Source organism: Schistosoma haematobium, chromosome 2 (assembly GCF_000699445.3).
Source record: "Schistosoma haematobium chromosome 2, whole genome shotgun sequence".
In the NCBI taxonomy this organism is placed as follows: domain Eukaryota; kingdom Metazoa; phylum Platyhelminthes; class Trematoda; order Strigeidida; family Schistosomatidae; genus Schistosoma; species Schistosoma haematobium.
Genome location: NC_067197.1, coordinates 34,664,099 through 34,691,900, shown reverse-complemented (window position 1 = coordinate 34,691,900; position 27,802 = coordinate 34,664,099). Strand labels below are relative to the sequence as shown.

Here is a 27,802-nt window from a genome sequence, read left to right as displayed (position 1 = left end):
ATAAAAAAAGAAATTGATGTAGATAAAAATTAAGTTAATTAGTACTTTATAGTGAAATGTAGTCATTTGATGAGAGTAGAATACTTTACGCTTCATTTATTCCAAATAAATAATTAACTATATTCTGTTTATATTTTATAGGTTAACTAACCACTAATCATGTTCTAACTAGTGCATAGTTTAATATTCTATCTTTGAAAAGTGTAATAATTAACTAATTCTATTGTTTAATTTAATTTATACAATAATGGAAGCATTGTACATATCATTGTGATAGTGATGGAATTAACTTCATTATTGAATCAGAGGATACAGAATATCAATACAAGAAGAATCCTGGTGGGTGCGCTTATGCTCCTCGACGTGGAGTGACAGGCGTAAGTAAGTAAGTAAAGTAAGTAAGTAAGTAAGTAAGTAAGTAAGTAAGTAAGTAAGTAAGTAAGTAAGTAAGTAAGTAAGTAAAGTAAGTAAGTAAGTAAGTAAGTAAGGAAGGAAGGAAGGAAGGAAGGAAGGAAGGGGGAAGGAAAGAGTTTGAAGTTATGTAAGAACATTTCTTGAACAATACCTAAATAGAACCAGTTCTTAACAAAGCAATATTCAGAACATTTTAGTTTTAAAAAGTATTTATCATATATATATTTCAAATAGAGAAGATACTTATTCCAAAGGTCTAATACACTAAGTATTTAAAAATTTATTTGGTTTCTATAGCTTTGTATTTATCTATAATCCTTTTGTCAAGTATATTAATCAAGAGTGATTTTAACAATGTATTAGTTAGTTATGAAATACATTATTAACAATAGAGACTATAGTAGTTCACAAAATTTTTGAGCTATATTGATAAACACAGTAATATCTTTTAGTAAAGTTTGATGAAACAGATTTTATGTCGGTGACATGTTTATTGTTTCTGAATAACTAAAAGTAAGAGTTTTGTGTAAAATGGTGCATGGAAGACAGCTGACAGACGCATTCCAAGTAAGGACCGGAGTCAGACAAGGCTGTCTACTCTCTCTCCTTTTTTTCTTGTGGTGGTTGATTGGATTGTAAAAACCTCAACATCTGAGAGGAAGCATGGAATACAATGGACAGCTTGTACACAACTACACGAATTGGACTTCGCAGATGACCTGATCCTTTTATCCCACACACACGAGCGAATTCAGGTCAAAACAATCAGTGTAGTAGATGTTTCTACATCAGTACATCCCAACGTACACAAGCGATAAAGCAAGATACTCAAATACAACACGGAGAACACCAACCCAATCACATTTGATGGAGAAACTGTGGGAGACGTGGAAACTTTCGCGCATCTGGGTAGCGTCATCGATGAGCAAGGGGGATATGATGCAGACGTAAAGGCGAGGATTGGTGAAGGAGGAAGGTCAAAGAACATACTACACTGAGAATTGGAAGCAGATACGAATACGATGAATAGCAATAAGAAGTAACTGGAAAGGATTTCCCAGGACAGGGTTGTATTGAGAGTGCTGGTAAGCGGACTGTTGTCTTCCATGAGGGGTAACAGGCGTAAGTAAGTAAGCGCTTTGTGGTCTTAAAATAGGATGAGGTATTTCAACTCATATGAAATATGATGTTTCAGTCTTTTAGCTCACGACAAAAATATGCACTATTTTAGAATACTACCTATTCTACATGATTGGAATTTACCGTCCGATAGGAAATTCGGTTGCGATTATGATTTTAAACAGTGACCATTTAGCATGATTAAGTTTTTCTTATTTATTTAAAATATTTACCTTAAATCCTTACATTCCACAGTGATTAATAACCCACTACTATACTAAACAATAAGTAAACTATTAAATGTGAAAGTTTCACTAAATAAACCATGATATCTCTTTAAATAATAAATCAGTTAATAGTAATTTTCAAACAAACAAAAGATAAATAAAATGGTGGATAAAAACAAACTTTGTTACCAACTCTGTTTCATTTCAGGATGGCAGAAACAAAACACCATGTAGAGTATACTATACATAAAATGTACAATATTGTGTTACTTATCTCAGATTAAGAAAGATAATTAAAAAAAAATACAGTTACATATTCATAAATCTACAAATTCGAATACAATTAACAAAAAGAAATTGAAATTGTTTCAACTCAAAAAAAGAAAACTAATTAAGAAAGATATTTATCCGTTGAACAATTTTAATCACAATTCATATCGTTGAGATCATGAGTCAATTGAAGCTAGACCACCATGGACAACCTGGAAGCACTGGAAGGCCGTTTTGTAGAAGATTCGGAACATCAGTAGATGAAGAATCCTCGACGAAGGGTAACAGGCGTAAATAAGTAAGGAGGTAAGGAAGAAAAGAAAGAAACTGTTCGAATCTATAGAGTTTGAAGTTATGTTGGAACATTTCTTGAACAATACCTAGATAAAACTAGTTCTTAACAAAGCAATATTCACAATGCTACGAAATGGCCGTCCAGTGCTTTCAAATTTTCCATGGTGATCTAGCTTCAATTGATTCAGGATTTCAACTATTGAAATTACCATAATATCCACAAAAAACCGCTTTCGATACAATTCATATATAGTTCAATGCATCATATCACTTTTATACTTAGACTATTCAACAACAACAACATTAGATGGAAAGTCCAATAAAGAAGTATATCAACAATATTCTATGGAAATAGTCTTGTACAAAATCAATAACAAGAAAAGATATAAAATACTACTACTGATAAACTGAAACAACTAATTTCTATTTATAATTAATAAATGATTTTAACAATTAAGGAATGTTCATAAAATAAATAGTAATAATATAATGATAAGATTATAATTTACAACAAACAATTAAGGAAAATAACGAAAGAGAGAGAGAGAGAGAGGGAGAGAGAGAGAAAAGAAAGAAACGTGTTGTTATGGAAGAAAACTAAATGAGAACATATGGAAATATTTCTGTGTTGATCATTCAATAAACAATCCATTAGAACTATAACTTTTAGTTACATCAATTCAATGTTAAATCATGCATAATACTATCAAGAATGTATAGAAATATCTCAAATATAACTGAAAGATATATTAAGTATTTACTTATAAAACTCTATTCTTGTATAGGAAAAATCAGAATTCATGAATCAACAATTTATTTGATGTTAGAACATATTTGTTACTTTGGGATATTATAATCGATTTTTTGTTTGTATAAGTGAAAATAAATCAGATATTAGTATATTTCATAATTCTAGTGATAACTCTCCCAATTATGTCACATTACTTTGTTTTCCCCCTGGTTACTGTTTACTTTCATAGTAAACAGTCGTAAATGAGTTATCAGATAAGTAATTTTGTGTTTTTAAAATGTGATATTCAATATTCGATTGCATACAACGTAATATAACTTGATCTATTGAAGAACTACAATAAAATTAAAAAAAACAAACATTTGGTTATGTTAAGTGAATATTGGTCCCTAGAATATTATTCAAGAATAAAGTAATCACAGCATAATAAAATCATATGGAATATATGTAATGTTTATACTCCATATACAAAGCAATAAAATATCAATGCTAGTTTATCCTTTCACATCAAATGAATCTGAATACAAGCTTATGCTTACTCTCATCGTTTCTCATTCTCTAAGTTATTGATTGGATCATGAAGACATCAGCGTCTGGAGGGAGGAAGCATGGGATATAGTGGACAGCTAGAATGCAGCTGGACGATCTAGACTTTGCACATGATCTGGTTCTACTATCGCACATGCAACAACAAATGCAAGAGAAGACAACTAATGTAGCAGCAGCCGCAGCAGTAGTAGGTCTCAACATACACAAAGGGAAAAGTAAGATTCTCCAATACAACACAGCATGCACCAATAAAATTACACTTGACGGAGAAGATTTGGAAGATGTAAAAACTTTTATATATCTGTACAGCACTGATGAACACGGTAGATCTGATGCAGGTGTGAAGGTGCAGAGCAGTATATCTACAGTTGAAGAACATTTGGAACTCAAAACAATTGGCAACCAACAACAAGGTCAGAATTTTCAATACAAATGTCAAAACAGTTCTACTGTATGGGGCGGAAACTTGGAGAACATCAAAAGCCATCATCCAGAAGATACAAGTGTTTATTAACAGTTGTCTACGCGAAATACTTCGGACCCGTTGGCCAGAAACTATCAGCAACAACGTACTATGGGAGAGAACCAACCAGAGGAAGAAGAAATTAGGGAGAAGCACTGCAAGTGAATAGGACACACATTGAAGAAAGCACCCAACTGTATTACATGGCAAGCCCTCACTTGAAATGAGGTAGCAAACTTGAATAATATTATTCAACAAAGACATCACATTCAAGATAATATATCTTTATTTCTTACTTAGCTATAGTTTCTATCAGCTTCAAAGTTACATTTTTAGTCTTTTCATATAAAGATGATTCTCAACCTTCGATTTTTCATTAAGGTATCATTAGGTTAACCAAAGAATTGAGGTAGAAAGCTTCTAACTGTATTACCAACACAAACGCCCTTTATAATTGTTTTGTCTCAGAAGCTTTGTGGATAACTTATTGGTGTTTGTAGTAATAGTTACTTCGTGTGAGAATATCAACTGCGGTATTAATGTATTATAGCAGCTCACTTGCAATTGAGTTTGTTCATATTTAATTTGGTTAAGCCTTTTTGTTAAGTTATTTAACGGGCCGAGCTATTCGTACAATAACTACTTATTTATACCATTGTACCTTTATTATTGTTGCGCCTGTTTGAATATTTATGCTTGAGCATTGCTTACCGCCTACGCACATATTCATTCTGCTAGCTTTAATTTTAGTCGCTTAATTGATTCGATGATTCATGTATTTCCCTACGTATATATATGTAGATTTTAATCCTATTCGTTGAACTCGCACGCTCACTTGTTTTTCGACATTACCCTTTCATTATTGTTTCGCGTGTCTGTGGTTGTGGTGATCTGTGTGTCATGCAATAATAAACGCGATCAACAATTCGTACTCTTCTTCTGATTTATACACCGTTGGGGATATTATCTAATAACGGTTATCAGGACGAACTGTTTACGAAGTCTAAGTATTATATCGAATACTGACCACTACATTATATCCATTTAATAAGTTCTAGGCAGGATAAAACGAATATCCTAGGTTCCACCATAATCCACAATTTCAAAAAGATACTATAAATGAGTCTCTTGTTTTAAAATAATTAATAACTCTGAACTCATAATTGATGAGGTTTCCATTCCTAAGTTTGAAGAAAATGTAGGTCGAGTGTTATCTTATCCATTTATTAAAAGTAAATACACACAATATACACTGCCTACTTTGGATTAACACTTTTTTACATGAACGACAAGTTTTATGTCTAATTATGAAGAATTCACTTCCTTTAAATAAAATAATATATATCCCATATCACCTCACGGTGAAGGTAATGGGAATGGTTTCACTTCTGAACGGATTCCAAATCGATATCTGTCACTAATGAAGTCACCAATTAAAATTCAAGAAGATTGGATAGGCTTTTTTCTTCTTAAAAATTCGAACTATTCATGACTTTTTGTCACTTGATCTTTCAGGATACATAGTAGTGGATAGAGTAGAAGAAAAATAATATGAATTTTTCAAGATCATCAGTTTTAGATATAATTTCAGGAGTCTTAACTGAAAGATGCAATTAACGTTAATCGTAATACTAATATTTAGTAAAGGATATGTGTTGATAAACTGTACATCAATATGAATATTTAGTTCATTCAATATTTAAGTCCTTCTCTTTAGAATTGTATATTATCATTAATCAAGTAATAGCTTGCACTGGGTGGTCTAGAGGCTAGACGTTCGCTCGCGAGACCAAAGACCCTAAGTTCGAATCCCGCTGGCGGACTCTTGGATGCAGACTGCAGAGGAGTCCCACAATAGAACGAAACAGCCGTCCAGTGCTTTCAGGTTTTCACCGGTGGTCTAACATTAATCGGTTCATGATCTCAATCAAAAACTTATTAATCTCCCCAACCCTATACTCACATATAGTTATTCAATGAATCTTGGTAATTCGGACTGTATAAATTAGTTCATATGAATTAGTGTGACTATTGGAAAGAATATTAGTATTATACATACATGTTTATTGTAGTATGTTATTAACTTACCTGTTTGTTGTTGCGTAGGGGTTTTCATGTAGTTAGCTGTAGGTATTTCTTTGTGCCACCAAACACTAAGTGGATTCATTCAACTAGATATCTTCACTACCATTTAAACAGATAGTGTTTGCTTTATTTATTGGTATACAACAATATGATGATGTCACTTTTTCACTGGATTGATTTTCTTTCTGAATATGTTCGAAATGATTTCGTAACAATTCATCATAATAACATTTCATATAGGTTTGTACTTCGTGAATGGGTTGATTATTTGAATCCAGTAAATGTATGAATGGTATTTGATTTTGTGAAGTACAATTACCATTGTTAAACTGGTTAGATGTATTAATTTTGGATTGAATTTCTACAGAATTATAAAATGAACATGGCAAATTTTTAGGGCAAGTGAACGCTGTATGTTTTTTTTTGTATGAATCGGCTTCTTTTGCATATATGTTACTTGGAATGTCAACATTTAATCTGCACGACTTATTATGATTTGTAATGCTAGAGGAATTTCCTACATTCATGTCATGAATCATACAAAGAATGCATGAAATACACTCGGGAATAGATTTAAATTTATCATATTTTTGCTGGTTGTCAAGTTGCGATGATGAATCAGTAGAGCTATCACATGAAGGTATTTCTAAGTTACTAAGTATATTAGGACAGGGATTATCACTCTTCTGTTCTGCTTTTGATACTGGAGTTGTTATTTGACGTTGTTCTGTATTCAGTAGAGAGGAGATAGTAAATTTATTCAAATCTGAATTCAATTTTAACTGACGAGATGGATTCATTTGTTTCGGTGATTGTAACTCCAACTCCTGATTATACAATTGCAATGAATCTATTGTACTTGGGTAATTATTAAGTTTCTCCTTTTGTTTTAGACGAGAGAAAATAATTTCATCAGAAGTATTGGGAATATGTGGGCTAGTATTAAAGAGTTTTGGATTTGAAAAAGGGGAAGAAAGTGTGAGGGGCTGCTCCATACCTACAGATTCATCACATATTGGTTTATGTAAATTTAAAGATACATTATTACTATCTAATTGGTTTGTATTTTTAGTAGAATTCACAAGAGCTGAATACAAAGCGGCTATCATTAAAGACTGAGCCTCGTCAATTTTAGGAACCTGTTGAGAAGATAAGACAATAAAAGAAATGCTATATATCGATAATTCAACATATGATTGAATCAATGAGAATTGTAAATCTTAGTGTAATCCAGAAAATAGCTGTTTCCTTTTGTTAAGTATTTTGAAATCGAATCAACTTATACCATTTTCTTTAGAGAACGAATAAAACCATCAAACAGTCATCAAAAAGTTTATTGCACCAATGTACATGTATGATTCAATACTTGTTCTAACTAGATAATTTCTGTATTTTAAAATGACTTCACTTTTAATAATAATATTATTAGACAAATGAAGTTCAACCGGATCTGTTGTGAGATAGTAACTCACTGAAAACAATGGTGGATGTGTCACTCAATTTCATTGATTAGTTGGAGTTTGACATTAACACTATTGGATGCTAGCCGGCTCAGTGGTCTAGAGGTTAAGCGTTCGCGCACGAGACTGATATGTCCTGGTTTCGAATCTCGTGAGACGGAATCGTAGATGTGCACTGCTGAGGAGTCTCATACTATGACGAAACGACCGTCCAGTATTTCCAGATTTTCCTTGATGATCTGGCTTCAATTGACTCATGAATTCAACTATTAAATTAGTATAATACCCAGAACCCTCTTTCTGATTATTGGACAATTATTTAATACCTTGCTCATATTAATTCATATTACTGATTCACTTAAGCCTTTATATGCTTCATTTGCATTTAATAATACACATGTAAATAAATAACTATAAATTGTCCACATGTAGTAAATCATTACATTTACCAGGTAATAATCAACTTAATGCCGCCTAATTTTGGAAAGCAACTTCAGAATCTTTCATACATTCTAAGTACAATATATTTTAGATGTTGAAAAATGGTAGAGGTTATTAGCGAATTGTGTCGAATAAAATTGTGAATAGAAAATTGTCTGTCTTATTTATGTTTTTTTAATTGACTTTTACTGACTGCTTAACTTTAAAAATATTGATAATGGATGGTGGCTAGCAGTGGAATCCAGGATGCAAGTTACGTTCTATTCCGAATTTGTCAGCTGGATTTACCTGTAACCCAGAGTTGATGTTCATTCTGGGACTCGAACCCAGTCCATATACCAATATGAGACTGACCGATTGCAGTTCTAAACATGGATGGGAAGATTCAAACAACCAATACAAAAATGAGTTAATGATAATAATGATTATTTTCTACTTCTTTTGAAATTAGGGTATACGCATCTATTAACTACAATACATCCATATACTTCAATCAAACAGTTCTTGATGAAATTCTCATTTCTGATGAGAAACACATGTATATATGTATCTATCTATGTATCTATCCGATTACTTGACATTTCTGTTGGTATACCAAATAGACAAACAATTGTTTATGTTAGGTGACAACATTTTATAAAAACAGCTAGTGGTTATTTCACTGGTAATATAGTATAAAAGTCAGCTAACATACTGGTTATTACATATGTAACAAACACTTTTGTAAGAATAACAGTGACATCTCTCCGATCATTAAGACCAAAATGATATTAATGGATATGAAAACTTGAGAATTACTTGACATGTAAAGATGAGAAATAACTCTTCAACACAACATATGTGAAAAACAAACTGAATCTTCGCAATGCAAATTATTACTTAACTTTGAAATAGTCTGGATTATCCTATTGTTGAAATTTTCGATTGAAATTTGGTCAGTCTCTTGTTGGCATATATGTGTGCTGTGCAGATTACCTCGATATAACTATTATGACACAAGTTTATGAAGAATAAATGGAATGGAAAAGTCAGTGGATATCCACAGCTAGTCACATTTCATTTCATTTTGAATTAAATGTGATACTTATTGAGCAAGTGAATGGCTATGTTGACTCAGTAGTTAAGTGGATAACACAATGTCATTTGAAGCAAACGGTGTTAGGCTCAAGTCCTAGAGGGAATGTGAACTCTGCGATGCAGGCACACGCAGTTGACGAATCCCAAACAGGACGAAACATAAGCTCTGGATTCCACTTCTAGTCACATTCCATCTATTCTATATAATTCGACTGTTATCTGTACTAGTATTTGAACATACGCTCCAAGTTTTATGATGAAAAAACTGAATAAATATAATTTTAATAAACATAGGTCTCATGAGATTAAACTTACTTTTGAAAACGTGGGATCAAATCCAGTTGACGTACTGTTTGCATGACTTGTTGTTGTATTTACAGATACTTTTAAATGTTGATTTAGTTCATTAACAATATGATCACGTTCCATATATTCCGTTGTTAAATGAAACTGTGAATTTAAATATCCTTTAGCCGTTTGACTGCTGTCATAATCGTTTATCTCGTTGTCGTTTTGAACGTGAATATTTTTATTGGAAAAATTTACGTTACAGTTAACTGCAGCTAAACTTTCATTACTGGTTTTAATGGTGTCTTCATATGAATTAGAGGGTGATCCCATAAATCCATAATATTTGTCTAAATTTTGAATATTAGAAAAGCATTTTGTTTGTACAATCGATGATAATGGTAATGAATTCATTGGCTCCATTGATTTATATGTCATTGGAGTAAACGATTTCCTATAATTTATATTTAAATTGGATGATATAGAAGAAGAAGAGAAAGGACGAAACGAAGAGCAATTAATAGTTTGAACATTTGGAGATAATAATGATACTGTCGAAATCATTGATGTATTTACTGGTTGATTATTAGAAGATAATAATTGCATATTGATTTCTATAGGATTATGCTGACTTGAATGTATAGAATAATCAAGAGGATCCATTGATCCATCAGATGATGATTTAACAATAGGTAATAGACTTTCAGCAATCTTTAAGAGATTAAACCAATCTTCTGGTAATGCTAATGATAAATGATTGAAATCAAAACTGTTTATAACCTCTTGATACATTTTCGGTAGATATTTACTTTCATCAAAAGATAAATATTGTTTCATTTTAACATTTGAATTGACTACCTCATGAAGTTCATCAACTGAATCTTCACTACTCTTATAGTATACAGATTGTGAATTTGGTGTATAACATAATGGAATATTATTTAATTGATTCATATTTTTAAGAAAAAGATTTCTATTACTTGTTTGATTTATCAACCGATTAGAAGTATTGAATAGAAGTTTCTGTGAAGATTCTTTTGTCTTTGGTAAATTTCTATTCAAATTACATTTATATGAATCATTGGATTTTTGTATGAATTTACATGGATTATTTATGATTGAATTGATATTTGTATGATCTATTAAATTAGATTGTTTAATTAATTGATTAAATAATTCTCTTTTATCATGATCATACATTTTTAATAATTCTGGATGTCTTCTAACAACATGACGTTTTATTGTGTCTAATTTTCTTTGAGTCATAACTTTATGACAAATAAGGCACATAACCTAAAGATTATCAACAAAGGTAACACAATATGATTTAATTAATAGAATTTTAATATTAGATGAGGTTTTTATAGATATTATAGTAATTTCAATAGTTAAGATCATGAATCAATTGAAGCTAGATCATCATGGAAAACCTGGAAACACTAGACGGTCGCTTCGTCATAGTGTGAGACTCCTCAACAGTGCGCATCCACGATTCCGTCTCACGAGATTCGAAACCAGAACATATTGGTCTCGCGCGCGAACGCTTAATTTCTATTGTGAAACTCCTCAGCAGTATGTATCTACGAATGTCCAATGCTCCCAGGTTTTCGATAGTGTTCTAACATTGATCGGTCCATGATCTTAATTAAAACTCAAAAATCTGCACAACCTTACATTGATAATTATCATATGTTCATTAGTGACTAGCTTTGAGAGTTCTAGTGAGAAGCTGTAACCAGTTGATTTCAACTGTGTAGGGTGTCAGACAGTTACCCACCAAAGACAGTGGAAATTGTGGATTGATTGAAGCTAGACATTAACACCGTTGGATGCTAGCCGGCTCAGTGGTCTAGAGGTTGAGGGCTCGCGCGAGAGAGTGATAGGTCCTGGTTTCGAATCTCGTGAAACGGAATCGTGAATGCCCACTGCTGAGGTGTCTCATACTATGATGAAACGACCGTCCGGTGTTTCTAGGTTTTCCACAGTGGTCTAGCTTCAATTGACTCATGATCTCAACTATTGAAATTAAATTTTATTTGAATATATATCAAATCATTTCGTAAAAATTTGAAACTTTTTAATTACTAATTAACTGATTATTTATGCCGAAAATCCCTTTTTATTAATTACGTCTCGGATGATTTATTTTCCACAAAACTGTCTTGGAACAAATGGCATAAACTTTCTTCAAGTCATTTACTGATGAATTCAGCCAATGATCTATGAACTAATAGATAGTTTTACTTATCAATTTATAATGAAATACTTATAAAACACAATAGATGATTTCGTTTACCTTTGAAAATGTTCATTACAAGTATATAATGTAAATAATAATTTCTATTCACTTCTGGAAGACAAACATATATATATATATATGCATAAGTCAGATTGACAAACAAAAAAGAAAGTCATCTATATGAACAAATGCATAATAATCAACTCCAGTTGTTACCATGTAATAAACTAATGTTTTATAAAATAGTATGGTGTTTGAAAGTAGTTAAGATACATATTACCTAACAGAGAGATAAATAATTAATTATACTCAGAGATGGGTTTTGTGGATATTATAGTAATTAGTAGTTGAATTCATGAGTCAATTGAAGCTAGACAACCATGGAGAACCTGGAAACACTGGATGCTCGTTTCATTATAGTATGAGACTCCGCAACAGTGCGCATCCACGATTCCGTTTCACGAGATTCGAAACCAGAACATATTGGTCTCGTGCGCGAACGCTTAACCCCTAGACCACTGAGTCGGCCAGCATCCAACAGTGTTAATGTCAAACTTCAACTAATCGACGGAATTGAGTGACACATCCACCATTGTTTTCAGTGAGTTACTATCTCACAATTATATTATTGACTAATAGTTTACGAAACTTATTAATATAATTACTGAGATGGTCTACAATTGTTTATATTGTTACATTACTTTTTTGATGTATGTCGTTCATATGTTGATATCTTCAGCATTGAGCTGTACTAAGTATACGAGAGTTGGTGTTATTATCTGGCTATGCAAGTTGAAGTACGTTCATAAAAGGTTTGAACCTCATAACTATTGGTTGTAGGCTAATTGTTTGACCATTACACCACCCCTTCTTTGATGTGAAAATGATGAACTGACTCAGTAACAAATTCAAAAGAAGACTTATCACTCTAATACTTAAAGTCTTTGAACAAACAAGTTGTTCGCCTCAAACAAAACTCCGGCTACTTTGATTTAGACAGTTACAAGAGTCGTGACGGTTGTTGATTATTTTCTCATAGTTAGTGATATTCTCTCAATATACTTTTCTAATGAGGAAGTCTATTTTCCAAAGAAAAAAATCGTTCCACTTCACAAGAGAATACCGATCGTAACCTACACCTTAATTCAAATCCATTATTTCTAATAAAGTAAAGTATATCTTTGAATTGAAGGTTATACTGTAGTCCTCTAAAATCCTTCTCGTAATGGTCATCTTCATCACTGACACTAAGACTAACAGATTCTTCTTTAGAATCATTATTATATGCATTGAACGAACACTATACTATAGATATTATATATTTGTGTATAAAATTATAAATCACCAGTTTTCAAGTGACCAATTAATGTCAATAAATAAGATTCATAAAACGGGGGAAAAATTAGGCGAAGGCATAAAAAATAATATAAGACTACCGTTTTTTTTCTATCTCTCTCAATCCGTCTGATTTTGCATATTTGTCCATGGCCTCTCCCTTTAATTTACCCCGACATTTTTACCCGAATACATTTTCTTGTCTTAGGTTTTCTCCCTTACATTTTTTCGCTAATGTTTATTATTTTTCATACTTTTCTCTATGAATTGTAAAATTTTTATTACTTTTCTAAGACAGTAGAATTTATGAGACTTTTGTTTGGACTATGTATATGCAGTACTATATATTCGAGAAGAAACGTGGATTATTGGTAGTTTTCTTTTTCATCTAAGAATGATTGGAAATCATAGAAAATAAGAATAATGACTGCTTAAGATTGGATTTTCTACTTTTTACAGTACTGAAAGCGCAAACATAAGAATGTGTGTTAATATTTACTAAAAATCTTTATAGATAGTTCAAAGATACTACTACTACTACCACTACTACTACTGCTAATAATAATAATAATCATAATCATAGCTATCCATCAACCGTAATAAATGAATGTTCGTATGTGTATCTAAATGTCTTTTAAATGCAAAGAAGTACACACTCCAATTGCAAGTTCTGCAAGCAATAGTAATAAAAGTAGTATTGACGTTAAAGGCTGATTAACAACATTTCTAATTAAACTCGTTCTACTACTACAATTACTAGTATTACTACTACTACTACTACTACCACTGGTAGTAGAAATAATTTATCATATCAGTTTATTTGCCTAAAATTTTTTATAAGTCAACGGAAACGGTTTTTAAGTAAGTTTTTGGATAAGGGGGATATTTTCTTTATGAATTGGTTATTCAACTACATCAAAAGCTTAAGGGAAGTCGCTTTAATAAGTACATATTTGTGTATTTGGTTTTAAGTCACAATTTGTGTGAAGAACAGTGATTCTACCTGACTGCTAAAACTAAATTAAGCAGTGCAGGGTTTGACTCTGAAACCTGTTAAATGAAAACCTAGTAGTTTAACCAATTATTCACTGTTTCACCACTATGATGTTTGGTACCTTTTTGTTTGTATCAATGAATTATTCTTCCCTATTGGGTTTTCGATGAGAATAGATGTCTCTCCATCCTGAATACTTTTATAATGATTATGTCTACTGATATAAGAATAAAGACCTCATTCTTTTCCCAGACGCAGTGATCACAAAGGCCTCCAAAAAATCTAGACATTTAACTATCTATCATCTATTCAACTCATTTTGCTAGGTTCTCATTTTGATGAAACGTTAAGGGTTCATACTAAACCAAAGTTAATAAAAATGATGATACTTTGGTGGACGCTACTCATAAGGATGTTTGTAAGTAGTGTTTATCTGAACGTGGCGTCGAAGTTGTAACAACTGTGGAAACTTCCATTGCATCGAAAACACGGTTTGGTAGAACACTTAAGGACCAGACGAGAAGACGTTTGGCAGTATCGGTAAGTTGTAAACCGTCCCTTCTTTACGAAATACTGTTTTACAATAAGTATGATTAAGCTATTTGATCTGAATTATGTTATGAATATACTAGCAAATCAATGGTGACAACAGTTATCTGAATTTTCTGGGTGCTCTTACCATGAGTAATCAGTTGCTCAGAGTATCCATGTTAATTTGACATCGGGTTAAAGTGATTCAAACTATTTGAACTTTGGACTTCAAATCTGACAGAATCTGTCCGTCTTTCGGTATCTAACTGAGGAACTATCATTGGATAATTAAAGAGGACCTATGTCTAATTTATAAGCATTGCATCATGGATATTAAATGACTAATATCACACAGTAAAATAAATAATTGCTAACTTAATCTTGATCATAGCACTTGAGTACGTGATTGAAACCTATATTACTTCGAGGCGCTATCAGAATTCACTATAAATTAATTACTGATGAGTTCGTTTCCAGGACCTCTAACTAAAAGTTCAATCCATTTATTCAGTGATCAATGATGTATCTAGGTTCACTGTTACCTGATACTCTGTCTGATATAACCAACAGGCTTTCAAGGATAATAAAGCAAGTTGATAGGTTTTAGAGTTTAGTTACCTTTAAACAAAACTCAATCGTAAAGCTGTGGTGTTCATTAAGAGTTAGGGTTTGCATCCGTAAACAAAAGGGTTCCTTGTGAGTAATTCCTATCCAGAACGTAAGACCAAGTTTTTTCTATATTTTACCTCTATTAAACTGATCCTTTTACAATAATATGTGAGCGACTATTTATTGTTATTACTGTTACTTTTTGGTCAGATTTCCCATTGAAATTCTCAAATTTGCATACCTAACTTTATGATAATAGTATTATGATCAAAATTTATAGAGGAAATTATGGATCAATGGGGACAAACTCGGTTAGTAAATGTTTATTCTATAGTCGTTTGTCAGCATCACTAAAAATGACCAATCTATAAAAAATTGTTTTTACTAGAGAAAGAGACAGTTTTAATTGTTACACAATACGTCATCAAGAATTCTTACTTCTACTAATACAGAAAACTAGTTATCAAGTAAGGAAAGTGGATTATCATTTTCAACTTACTTCATGAAGTCCATGTGGTATAACAAGCCATAAATGTTTCCATTCTTCACGAAACCTTCGTCTACGATCTTTTTCACGCCATGATAAGTATTTATAAGCTCCTGTTGAAACAACAGTATTTTTCACATTGTTTTGATTATCACTGTTAGTTTTAACTTCATCTTCGTCATTGTTCCATGGGCTGTCTTTGGGAGTGGAATAAAAAGTCATATCTATTGTTTGTTTGTTGACGCTATTTTTTTCAAGTGTGGGACAACTTTTATCTAATTTCGATTTTTTACCATTTATTGAATTCCCATCTTCATTTACAGTATTTTGATTTAAAGAACATGTCTCCTTCAGTAAATTATGTGTTAATGAATGATTAATCGTATGAGCGTGAATAACCTCAAACCTGTCATTGATATGTGTATTATTATTACTGATAGGAATACTGATTACATTAGGTTGATTAAGGCCAGTTATCTTGCTGATTCCTGCTTTTATATATTTTCCAGTGTATTTCCTAGATACACTAGAATGGTTTTTAGAATACTTTCGTTTTGATAAACGTCCACCATCAGTTTCATTATTTGTAGTGTAACATACAACTGGATCGGAAGTGCATTCTGATTTCCTTAAGGAAGATGTATTGTTATTATTAAATTTGAAGCTGTTCGAAAATTCGAGTGATGAATTGCGATTGTAATTTGATTGCTGATGAGCTGTTACTTTCGGATTGGTAGATGTTAAACATTGATGATCAATAAAATGGGAATGTATGGAATAATCAAGAGGATTATCAGTCTTGTTAACTGTAACATTGTTAGGTAAACTCATTTTCTTGACTATATCTTCATGTATATTTGATTCGACAGTATAAATGGAATTGCATTGAGATGTACATTCAGAGAATGTAACTTCAATAGGTGACCAAGATGTAAAATATCCTGTTTGATTCTCATTATTACGATTAACAGAAAAACTACTATCAAATGATCGTATAGGTGTATGATCATTTAGTGCTGATAAAATATATCTGTGACTTTCTTTTAGGCTCATAGATTTATCAGAAAATAGTGACGATGTTTTGATAATATCTTGATTTGTTGTCATTTTGAATCGAAACTCAAGGTGTGATTGTGAAATATGATGCGTTTCCTTGTGGATCTTTTTTACGAGAGAAACTGAAAAGTAAGTGGGTGAAGTAGATTTATTAATTTGATAATAGACTGGCGTGAGATATTGAAAACAAAATTTCCTAGGCTTTTTTATTCCGCACTACGAATACATACTCATTGAACCTCATAAGAGAGCCGCTTAATCTCGGTTAAGTCGAATGCAATTATTTATTACAACTGCAAATAATATGAAACAGATTTAAGTGGACATGCGAATAAAGCTCATACTGCATACTTAGACATACACAGTTTTATGAAAATGACTTATCAATGTAGTATCTGAATGATTAAATGCTGGAAATTCGTTGACAAGTGACATAAACAGTTTTGGCTTCATACTAGGTGAGTTGGATGCAATGAAACTTGTAAGAGATCAAAGAATACGTCAAGATGCACGACAAGAATGTTATCAAGCAGGAAGATAGGAACACCCACTTAGCAATGCACTTAAAATAATGATTCGTTTGTAAATAGTGATAATTACTAAACTCAGGTTGGAGGATCTTCCTGGCATACAACGGTTACTCAAACGCTGCTAGTTTTTATTGGAAGGATTTCTGAATTCTTGAGATATAAATTTCGCACCTATACTATTAGGGAAATCAGTTTCCGAGTAAATGAAGATAAGTGGTCTCCTATTTTTGTTAAATCGGAATAAAAATGAGTTTTGCGTTTGTTACGTCAAACGTTTGGTCTAAACCTATGAATAACAGTGGATCATTTAAAGACGAGAATAGACTTCTATGAAGGCATACAAACGTAACTACCTACTATTTTCAATGACCTGACAATGCTTCAAATCTGTTAAATATACTCTGTTCATAACTGTCATACATTAAAATGCAATGCTAAGGTGAGTTGCTAGGTTATTCATGAGCTTTGATCATTGATAAAATTTTAAAGAGATTATCGGCCAGAAAATGAATCATTATTTAAGGAATGTTTTTCTCTTTACCAGAACTTTTATTTTCTATCTATCACAATGTCATTTTGGTGATATTGTGTCTTCGTTGCAACCCAGTGATAATCTTAGACCACCACAATGAAATGGTCAAACTGAAAAGCTTCATCATCAGAAAACGGTTGATTCTGCACATGTATGATTATGTACACAAACCATTTATATGACTTTAAAAATTTGCCGTCATGTTAGGCAACATTCTCTGAAAGTGATATAAAACAGAACTTCTTCGTTTTCAATCCCTATATTTGTTAGGTCGTAATCCAAAATAACTAGATTATCTTAAATTACTAATAACAAGTTGTGTTAAAGTGAACCAGTTGATTAGTCAACTAATCAATCCCACCAACTTATGCTTATGGAATGACACATTGAACAGTGAACTTGTTTATTGTAGTTTGTTTATCATATCTTAGTATCCTATCAAGTTCTCTTTAATAACCCAAAATATCAAACTGTTCGAATCGTGTTAAATGATTATTGAGACTAACCCTAACCTATGACTACTAGAGTCAAAACCACTAAATCAGGCGAAATAGAATTTCGTCACTGAATGTAAGTAATCTGAAATTCGATTTCTTAAATGAGTAAGAATGTTCAAATTATATAGACTTTTACTTTAATATATGAATAAACGCTTCTTTTAATTAATCTAAGTAATGATCGAAAGTATAATATCAATTAATTATAAAGTAGTTTTCCATACATCCCATGTATAGAAATGACTAGATAATCAAATAATAGTGTTTTATAAATACAATGGTGTACGGTGGCGCAACTTCGTGGATTGGTTGAAGATAGACACTAACATCGATGGATGCCGGCTCAGTTGTCTAGTTGGTTAAGCGCCTGGCACGAGACTGATAGGTCCAGGGTTTGAATCTCGCGGAGTGCGGGATCGTGGATGCGCACTGGTGAGGAGTCCCATACTAGGACGAAACGACCTTCCAGTGCTTCCAGGTTTTCCATGGTGGTCCAATATTGATCGAATCATTATTTCAATCAAACTCAACAATCTCCATAACCTTATACTTATAAATAAAATTATCAAGACGAATACAAAGGAATGGTAGTAGTAGTAGTAGTAGTAGTAGTAGTAGTAGTAGTTTCGAGGTTAGTAAAGAACAAAGCTAACACATGTGTTTCATTACACAGAAAGAAATCCCTAAGATATTCATATATACATGGTATCTGATAAATTTACAAGTAACAATACAGACAATGCTGAAACTTTTCCCCTTCAACGCTTTTTTTCGTTTTTCTTTCTATTTTCATCTGTTCTGTTCATCTTATGATCAACATGACTTTCTATAACTAGGTGTTTACCTTGTCACTACACACATAATTGTTTCTTATTTATTATTGGTTAATTTACAAATATTTTATACAGTATTTCATTTGTCTATCCATTTTATTATTGGTAGTAAATTAATCAACACTGATTAACTAGTCAATTTTATACTGAAGTGTAAGACTAGACATTCTGGCGTTCAATCAATAAATCAGTGTTCATCTATTCTTGAAAAGAAAAAGAAACAGGTGATCAGGGTACTTGTTTATAAACGTATGTAAGATTGTTTACATATATAAATAGTGATATTTGTAATATGTCAATAATTAAAATAAAATACAGTGTCAAGTTGTTTTGGTTAACTTTCATATCATAGTATAATACATCTATCTATATAAAAATCTTATGACACAGTGATAAACATCACTTCTTCATAATATTAACTTTACAAAGAGTATGGTAACGACAATATACTCAATCAACAAATGTTTCTACATATGTACTTTTTGGAGAACAGGTCATAGATATATGGAGTTTATGAAAAATACGATTATCCATCATTTAGACGGGTATATCTAATGATTTAAAGTCAGACCAGCATTCTCTAACCCACTCTGTCCTGGGCCTTCCTTTCCAGTTCTATCGAATTTTTGTTCATTCTTTTCATGTTCACCTCCATTTCTCGGTGTAATGTGTTCTTTGGTCTTCTTCTCTTTTTGGCCTTGAGGACTCAACTCCATCCGGAGCCCCTCTGGGGCTACTGCCGGTTTCAAGCCTGAATAAAGGAGGAGGGTTGGGCATGGGGTTTGCGACCTCATGCCGCAAAAAAATAATTCGCTAAAAAACTCTAACCAAAGTGTTATAATCTTAGATTAAAGTTTTAAATACTTACAACTAGTTTATCTTAGTATCATACCGCTCTATCTATCTTCGTACTTAAATGTTATACCTACTCGAAAAACATTGTTTTAGTAGTAGTCGATTACTTTCTATCTTAACATATTAGTATTTTATGGTAAAGTGATGAAATCATAATGACCTAAGTGTTTCTGTTTAGTTTTGACTAAGTAGGATTCACTGTTGAGAAATTTATGACGTACGATATTAGATAAAAAATATCAATTTGATAGGTAGAACGTCATAAAAACCATACTGAATAATCACACTACAAAAGTTCTAGATATTCATTATATTCAGTATCGAAAATTTGAAAAAGTAAAGCACAGTCAAGACTCTTTATTTCTTTGAAATTCATACAACAAATGAAGAACAATCCGGGTTTAACTATATCACTGTTCTCATTGTCTATAGATATTGCAATAGAAAAAAAATTGCAAGGGTATACATCTAAATTTAGAAATCTCAAAAGAAAATATGATGATATTCCATGAAAGCTCAAGTAAGTTTCATAAAGAAAATGATACGGTGGATAGTCAAGTTTGAACTTCATTGATTAATAGTTGGTCAGTGAAATCAATAATTCTCTAAAAATGTTTTCAAATGACTTTTGTTTACACTTATTTGATGAAACAGATAATTTCTATCTTTATAGTCCAAATTGTGAAATGATCTTATTTACACTAATATTGAAAATCTGAAAACACTGGATGCCTATTTTGTCCCAGTGTGAAACTCTTCGGCAATGTGCACCCACGACCCCACATCTGACCATCAAACTCAGGACCTTAGGTTTCGGGCGCGAGCACTTTGCTTCTAGACCACTAAGCTGGTATTCGAAGGTCATCTAGCTCTCTCAGTTTTATAATGATTAATATCGCTTTATCATTCAGGCTATGACAATTTTACAATCTCCACAAATTCTTCTATGCTAATAAATATTTATTTTATTGGAAAGATATAAGATATCGTTGGGCATTTGCTTGTTATGCTCCGATTTTTATTTATTCGAGGACTTGCAAATGTTTACTCCGTTTATTCAATAAATCATTGCTCAATCATAGCTCCATATCAATCCATATAACTAATCACACATACACATGCATTATACTTATTCACTAAATGCAGTTCTTTTCCTGATAAGTTAGATATAAACCAACTAACTTATAAAATAAATTTTAGGTTTTGATCCTTATATTAGTTTTATGTGTAACTTTCATTGAAACATGAGATTTATATCTAAGTGAATATGATACAGTTTAACTCGGATTGATTCGCACAATTATAAGTCATCGACTAATTTTGTAAGTTGTTCATTACATCCATTGTATAACTTTTTATTCAAGTTCTCAATACAGAATGTTATAATAGAGGAAATCTGCAGTACCTCCCTATTTTAGTGAGTTTTCTCTGAAGAATATCTGTAGACAGTGGGAAACACTGTCATTTCAATGTTTCAGTCGACTAAAATAACAGATAATATCAAGAAGACAACAAAGCGTTATCCCCTAGTGAATGAATGATATTGATGAGAATAATCACATGATATGTCTTACCTATTCTCGTCTTTCAATTTATTTATGTATGAATTTGTGTTTTATTTATATACCAGACGGCTATTGATGGTTAGTTAAAGAAATGCAAATAAGATAATCATGATAAGGTTAAACCAAATAAAAAATACACTTTTTGTTTTGATCAAAACACATATATACACGTAGAAAGTGGAATGATAAACTTTAGTCTTTCTTTTATTAATCAGATGATCAGAGACGTAAGTAACGAAAGTATCTAAAAAAAATAACGAACATGGTATCTCGTATAACAGTTGAATTGGTGACAAAAAGCTAAAATCATTCAGTAAAATATGAGACAAGAGAATTTTAGATTACAACTTTTTATTCCACCAAACCTTTTTGTTTATTGTGTGAAGTTTGTAATTTTTGTCTTAAATATGGTGAGTTTTCTTTGAATAGAAACATTTTATGTAAACATTGATAGTAGATCGCATTGCTGGAGCTGAATAGTCAAACATAGGTAAGATCAAAGATTTCAAAAGAAAAGGTCATTCTGTCAACAACAACAACAACAAACGACTTAACAGTAACTTGTTTTATTTACAGGTGCCCATATATGCGTTTTCGGACATTAAGTGATTGATGAGCTAACTCTTAAAGTTAAAAGAAAGGCTGTTTTACTTTAGCACATTCCCATTTTCTGTTTTAAAATAGCCCCTTGCATAAAACTGATACAGTAAAGTGTTTATTTAACAGTTGGACAAAAAAATGGTGATGGGCGTAATGCTCCAGTTATTAGTTTTGTTGTATAATATTCACTAATTTATATGGAATATTCGTGCTTTTTTGAGTCTTTACAAATATGTAATTAAAATAGGTTTAAAAATAAGGGATAACTTAGTATTCTACAATTATTGTACTCACCACGATACTAGAAAATCCAAACTTCTATTCGTGGCTGATTCAGTGTTGACGACAAAAGATTTGTCTATTGATCCTTAGTTTTTAATGGTTTTCAAACTGAAGTCAATACTTAAAATGTAATTATATTCAAGATATACGAATTATTATCAGAAAGGGGGTTTTATGGAGATTGTAGTAATTTAATAGTTGAATTGATGAGTCGATAAAAGCTAGACCACTATGGGAAACCTGGCAGCACTGGACGGCCGTTTCGTCTTAAAATGGGATTCCTCAGCAATTTGCATCTACTAAGCCGAAATGACCGTTCAGTGATGTCAGGTTTTTCAAGGTGGTCTAGCTTTAATCGACTCATGAATTCAACTATTATATATACGAATTAATTATAATAAGTGGAATTATCTGTGGTAAAAATATTTTAGCATCTAGAGGCACAGAGTACTTTTATGTGACTAACTGATCGACATTTATTAGTAACCTGAAAACTGTTGAGTTTTTAATTACCTAACTATTGTATTTCGTCTCTAAAGTAGCACCTTTATAATTTGAAATTCAGACGGCATCAATCAGTATACAATCAATATCGTTCATAGTAAAATATGATTGGAATATGTTATATATTATCACTATTTATGTCTATTTACTTAGAACAGAAGTCTTGACTAAAATTTGTTTATAACTAACGGTTATTTGAGAAATGTTATCGAATATTGATGATAGGCTTGTTGAAGAGTATTTGTCAAGTTTAAAGATTTCAATTATGATCGGTCAAATTTCTTCTAACATTCAGTTTCATAGTATTTGCTTAAGTTTCTATATTAGGGAATTTCCAAACATCTTGAGGTTGGTGGCTGATATTTTAATGTTGATTCGAAGGTAATTTTCGCTATGAAATGATCCTACTTAATGAATCATTTAAAATCAGAAAGCTCTAGGCTACCATTAAGTTCTGCTTGGAATCTTTTCATGACCCTCAATAACATAGAACTTAGGAACCTTTAATTTCACATAGGAAATGATACTTTTAGGCCACTGAGTTGGAATTTTTTTATTCTGAATTTTAAACAGAACTATAGACAAAGATGGATGGTAGATAGCAGTGTAATACGGGACGCGCGTTTCGTCCTATTTTGGACTCGTTAGCTGGATGTACCTGCATCCCAGGGTTGATGTTCACTTATCTCCACGAACCATCCAATAAAATAATATAACTGTGTGTTCAGTGGTGATTCGATTGAAAATGTATTTTTTAATATGGTGGAACCTTATATTTAGGAGTAAGACAATAACTGAAATCAGAGATTTAGACCTTTACATAAGCGTTGGTTCATTGGTACTTTGCTACCCAGAAGGACCTTATACCTTGAATCTCGTCCTATGTGTGCTGTTGAGTACCTACAATATCAAACAAAAAACTTATCCAGAAATCATTTTTGATATATTAATGAGCTTTGGTTATGTTTAGGTTCTCCAAGCGCGGAAGCTTAACTGTAGAAAATATGAAACGCTTCATGATTTTGTGTTTTAATGAGCATTACTGGCATATAATATATAGAGATTATCAATACTATCTACAATATTTACCACTGGATGGACTGTATCAGTATTCCTTGAAACTCAAACTTAATTACTGAGGGCAAAATGAATATGAAATCATATTGAACTCTTGAATCTGTTGACATCGTGAGAAAAATCTTTTTACATATTAAAATCAGTGGAATTTTTCGAAGACTAATTACCAAAATATTCATTGAACGCTATTTAAGGTATCTCTCTGATATCCAGGAGCCTGATGTCTGTCAATGACTTTTAGTTTCCAAATCCATTAATGATGACCTATTAACTTGGTAACTTAATAAATTAATTTAGTTCTACAATTCATTATAATTGGAATAATAAAATACTCAACTGATGTCTATCAACTAATCGATAAGTGAACAGTTATTTGCAATAGATATCTCCGATCATATAGTATGCACATGTTCAATTACATGAGCATGACAAGAAAATACTATCAGTTTAGTAGACATACATACACACATCTAAGCATACAAACACACCCACACACACACTCACATCAAATACCGTTTCGTAATCAAATCAATATTCAGTCGAAAATATTCTGTTAATTTCTTATCCTCAATATCATTTGAAAAGAACCGGTGGAATTTAAAACAATTCAGATCTTATTTATCAACAATAAACAACTTAGTTCATTATAATAATACACAAAGTAAGCCTAGATTCATTGCTAATGGTATTATCAATTACACATTACATTCCAATGAAAGTAAAGAAATGTCATTATTGTCACTTGCTGTTGTTAGTAACAACATCAAAGTAATCATTAATAAATATTACTCTATGTGGGTCAGTCAACCACTTCATTATCGATTATCGATTATTATTATTGCTCACTTATTTTAGTCTGAGTATACAAATATTTTTGGTAATTTTTTTAATAATATAAATATGAAAGTTATGGTCAATTTTGTTGAAATATTGGCGTTATTACGTCATATATGTGTACTTATTAGCTCGTGTATTAGTTCATTTACATTTTTAAAAAAAACTAAAAATGATATTGAGAACTTACGCAACTGTCACCAAATCAACAATTTTCATCGTCTGTTATCAATGTAGAGATTTGTAGAGGCTATAAAGTTCAAATGAAAAATAAATAAGAACATTCATTTACTCTTGATTAATTTATAGCGTAGGTGAAATTTCTGTCTATAAACTAGTGTTGTAATTTGTACAACACCCTATTCTGTATTATTTTGTGTTAATAAAATATGATTTTCAAAAGTTAAAGACTTTGGTAGGCTATAGGTTTTGATTGAGAGTGAATTCAATGCTCTGATCGCTTCCGATAGAATAACCTATTAAGGAATGTTGACGTTGGACATGATGCACTAGGCAAAAGTGATAATCACCATCGGTTAAGGGGATTAAGATGTTTGTCGCGTATATGTAATCACCATTTATATCTAAGTTCAATGTTTGTTGATGTAAAAGTGGGTTGGAAGAAAGCTAAAGACAGCCAAACCAAGAAATGACATCAATTCATGAGGTCATCAATTGTTTTTATAACCATGTAAGTAGATACAGACTATCTGGTAAACACATTCAGTGATTGGAGATAGTGTGATATGGCTCAGAATCGTTCACATTGTCACAGATACCTTCATTCACAATCTTCCCCTCCATCTCAAATTCTTTCATGTATACCCTTCTAATATATCCGTTAGAATCCTATTGTTAATGGTTGGTCTTTTTCATAGTCATTGTTAATACCTTACTCCGATTACTTTTGAAATACATCTTGACAATTTCATCTCATTGTACTAATATGGTATGACAACATCAGCCATCGTGACATTTGGCAAGGGATCAGTCAAAAATTTCGGAGAGCAAAACAACTTTTGAATTTTCATGGTTTATTAACAGTATATATATTCACAACCTTACATAAGACCGAGTCTAGGATGCTTAGATTTCACGGCAGCCATTTAGACAAAAAGTTGGAATTATATACTTTACATTTTATAGTTTGCTAGGTTTATAGTATAGTAGGATCATTGCTTATGTATAGATATGAATATATTTCATTTTCAACAATCAGTTTTTGGTCAGTATTCACCAATGATACCATGAGCTCAGATCTAACTTTAATAAAATCGAATTTCCAACTTTGACCAACTTTAATTATAAATAAATGTAAGACATTTTCTTTGTCATTGTACTGCATTTTGCATTTGTTCATGTTAGAAATATACTTCTGAATTTGCTCAGATACTGTTTTAACAATTCAAAGTCATGCAAATATAAGCATCTGACAATAGAAGACATGAAAGTAATTGTTGAATTCTGTTTGAAACTAGACTAATAGGATGTACCTTAAAGATTTTTGGTTTAATAATGCCTACAACCTTTTTTTAATTACTGAAATATTGGCTTAAATGACTGCACTGACTGAATAATGGCCAGTCATATTATGATATGAATAGCTCCTAGATGACAAGTGTAATCGATAGTCTTATCCATTAACTTTTGATGCCTAGACAAACCAATATATCCCTTTGAATACGCAAACATAAAAATACACTAGACTTACATTTCGTATTTGATGACTCTAGCAGCCATAATTATGAGAGTTGCTTGATTAGCACTAGTGTTTAGACATCAATTAGTTAATCATTTATTATTTAGTAAGCTACTAATTTACACAATCTAATCCTTGTGGAAAGCATCTGTACTTTGTTTGGCTCAGGTGTATAAACAAAACTTGTTTTATGAATCTTGACAAGAACAAAATCTACTTTTATCAAAGTTTCCGAGACATAGACATTCGATCCCTACGAATATATCTTTTAAATGAAATTAGACAGATAATTCTTTTTATTTCTAGCTACATTATGAGAAGTGGATTCAACTTTCAAACTTCTCTCTCTGTATATATATATATATATATATATATATATATATATATATATATATATATATATATATATATATATATATATATAAAGCTTACCTTTTGTTATCTAATTTTTTTGGTTGTATGTTGCTGAACTATTGATAATAAGGTCGTGTTTGACTAAGCTCAAATGCACATCGTGGTTCAGTGTGTGACTGTTAACCTTTGACTGTCTGTTTGGAAAGATTGCTGGAATCCCTGCAGATAGATATATGATCCCATCTTGTTGGGAATATTTTTATTGATTCCCAGGTATTGAACTCTTTTGTATTAACTGTTTCGTTTGTTGTTTAGAGAAACCCTTGACTATATAGCACAGGTTGTACCGTTTGAGGTATTTTGTATTTTTGATATAATTTGTTCTATTTCTTAAATTAGAACCGTTTAAATTAAGCATAGAGTTTGTGTTTTGATATAATTTAATATGAGTAACTCAAAAACGCTTCGTACATTATACGGAAGAACGTAGTCTGATCTAATCAAATAAATTTTGGTTCTTTAGTTCTGCGTTCAAACCGAATATTGGCATTTCGGTCGTTACACCTATAGTTAGGAATATTCTTTAGATTCATGTTTAAGAAAGAAAGCCTTAGGTACTGTTGTTATAATCATGAATATAAGAAATAACAATCAAATGAATTTACCGCTAAAGATCACTTGTTAAAGATTAACTGAAATGAAAGACTTAAATTAAAATGTTATCATGAATAATTTTTGATGTCTTGTTCAAGTATCTAAGTTACCTATTACATAACTGTTCAAGTGTTACAAAACATATCCGTGTCTTAGATTTGTTTCAACTAAATAATTCTGTTAACTAGCTCTTATGACAAAAAATTACAATATTCACTGAATAAATTAAAATCTATGCATTGAATAACCGAGAAAAAAAGAAGAAAGTCACAGGAATAAAATGAATTGAAGATGTCT

The 27,802-nt window shown here is 31.5% G+C and overlaps 1 protein-coding gene across 1 annotated transcript in view; it reads right to left on the bottom strand.

The window, feature by feature from the left end:
* Window positions 1-806: 806 nt before the first annotated feature.
* Window positions 807-27,802, bottom strand: part of MS3_00006795 (uncharacterized protein) — a 35,779-nt gene continuing 8,783 nt past the window's right edge. The window contains exons 2-6 of the mRNA XM_012938011.2: window positions 24,989-25,048; window positions 15,646-16,811; window positions 9,466-10,731; window positions 6,176-7,311; window positions 807-3,409 (exon numbers count right to left, since the gene is read on the bottom strand). Coding sequence (XP_012793465.1) covers window positions 6,259-7,311; window positions 9,466-10,731; window positions 15,646-16,740 — 3,414 coding nt within the window. The 5' untranslated portion in view covers window positions 16,741-16,811; window positions 24,989-25,048 and the 3' untranslated portion in view covers window positions 807-3,409; window positions 6,176-6,258. The remainder of the gene's footprint in view (window positions 3,410-6,175; window positions 7,312-9,465; window positions 10,732-15,645; window positions 16,812-24,988; window positions 25,049-27,802) is intronic.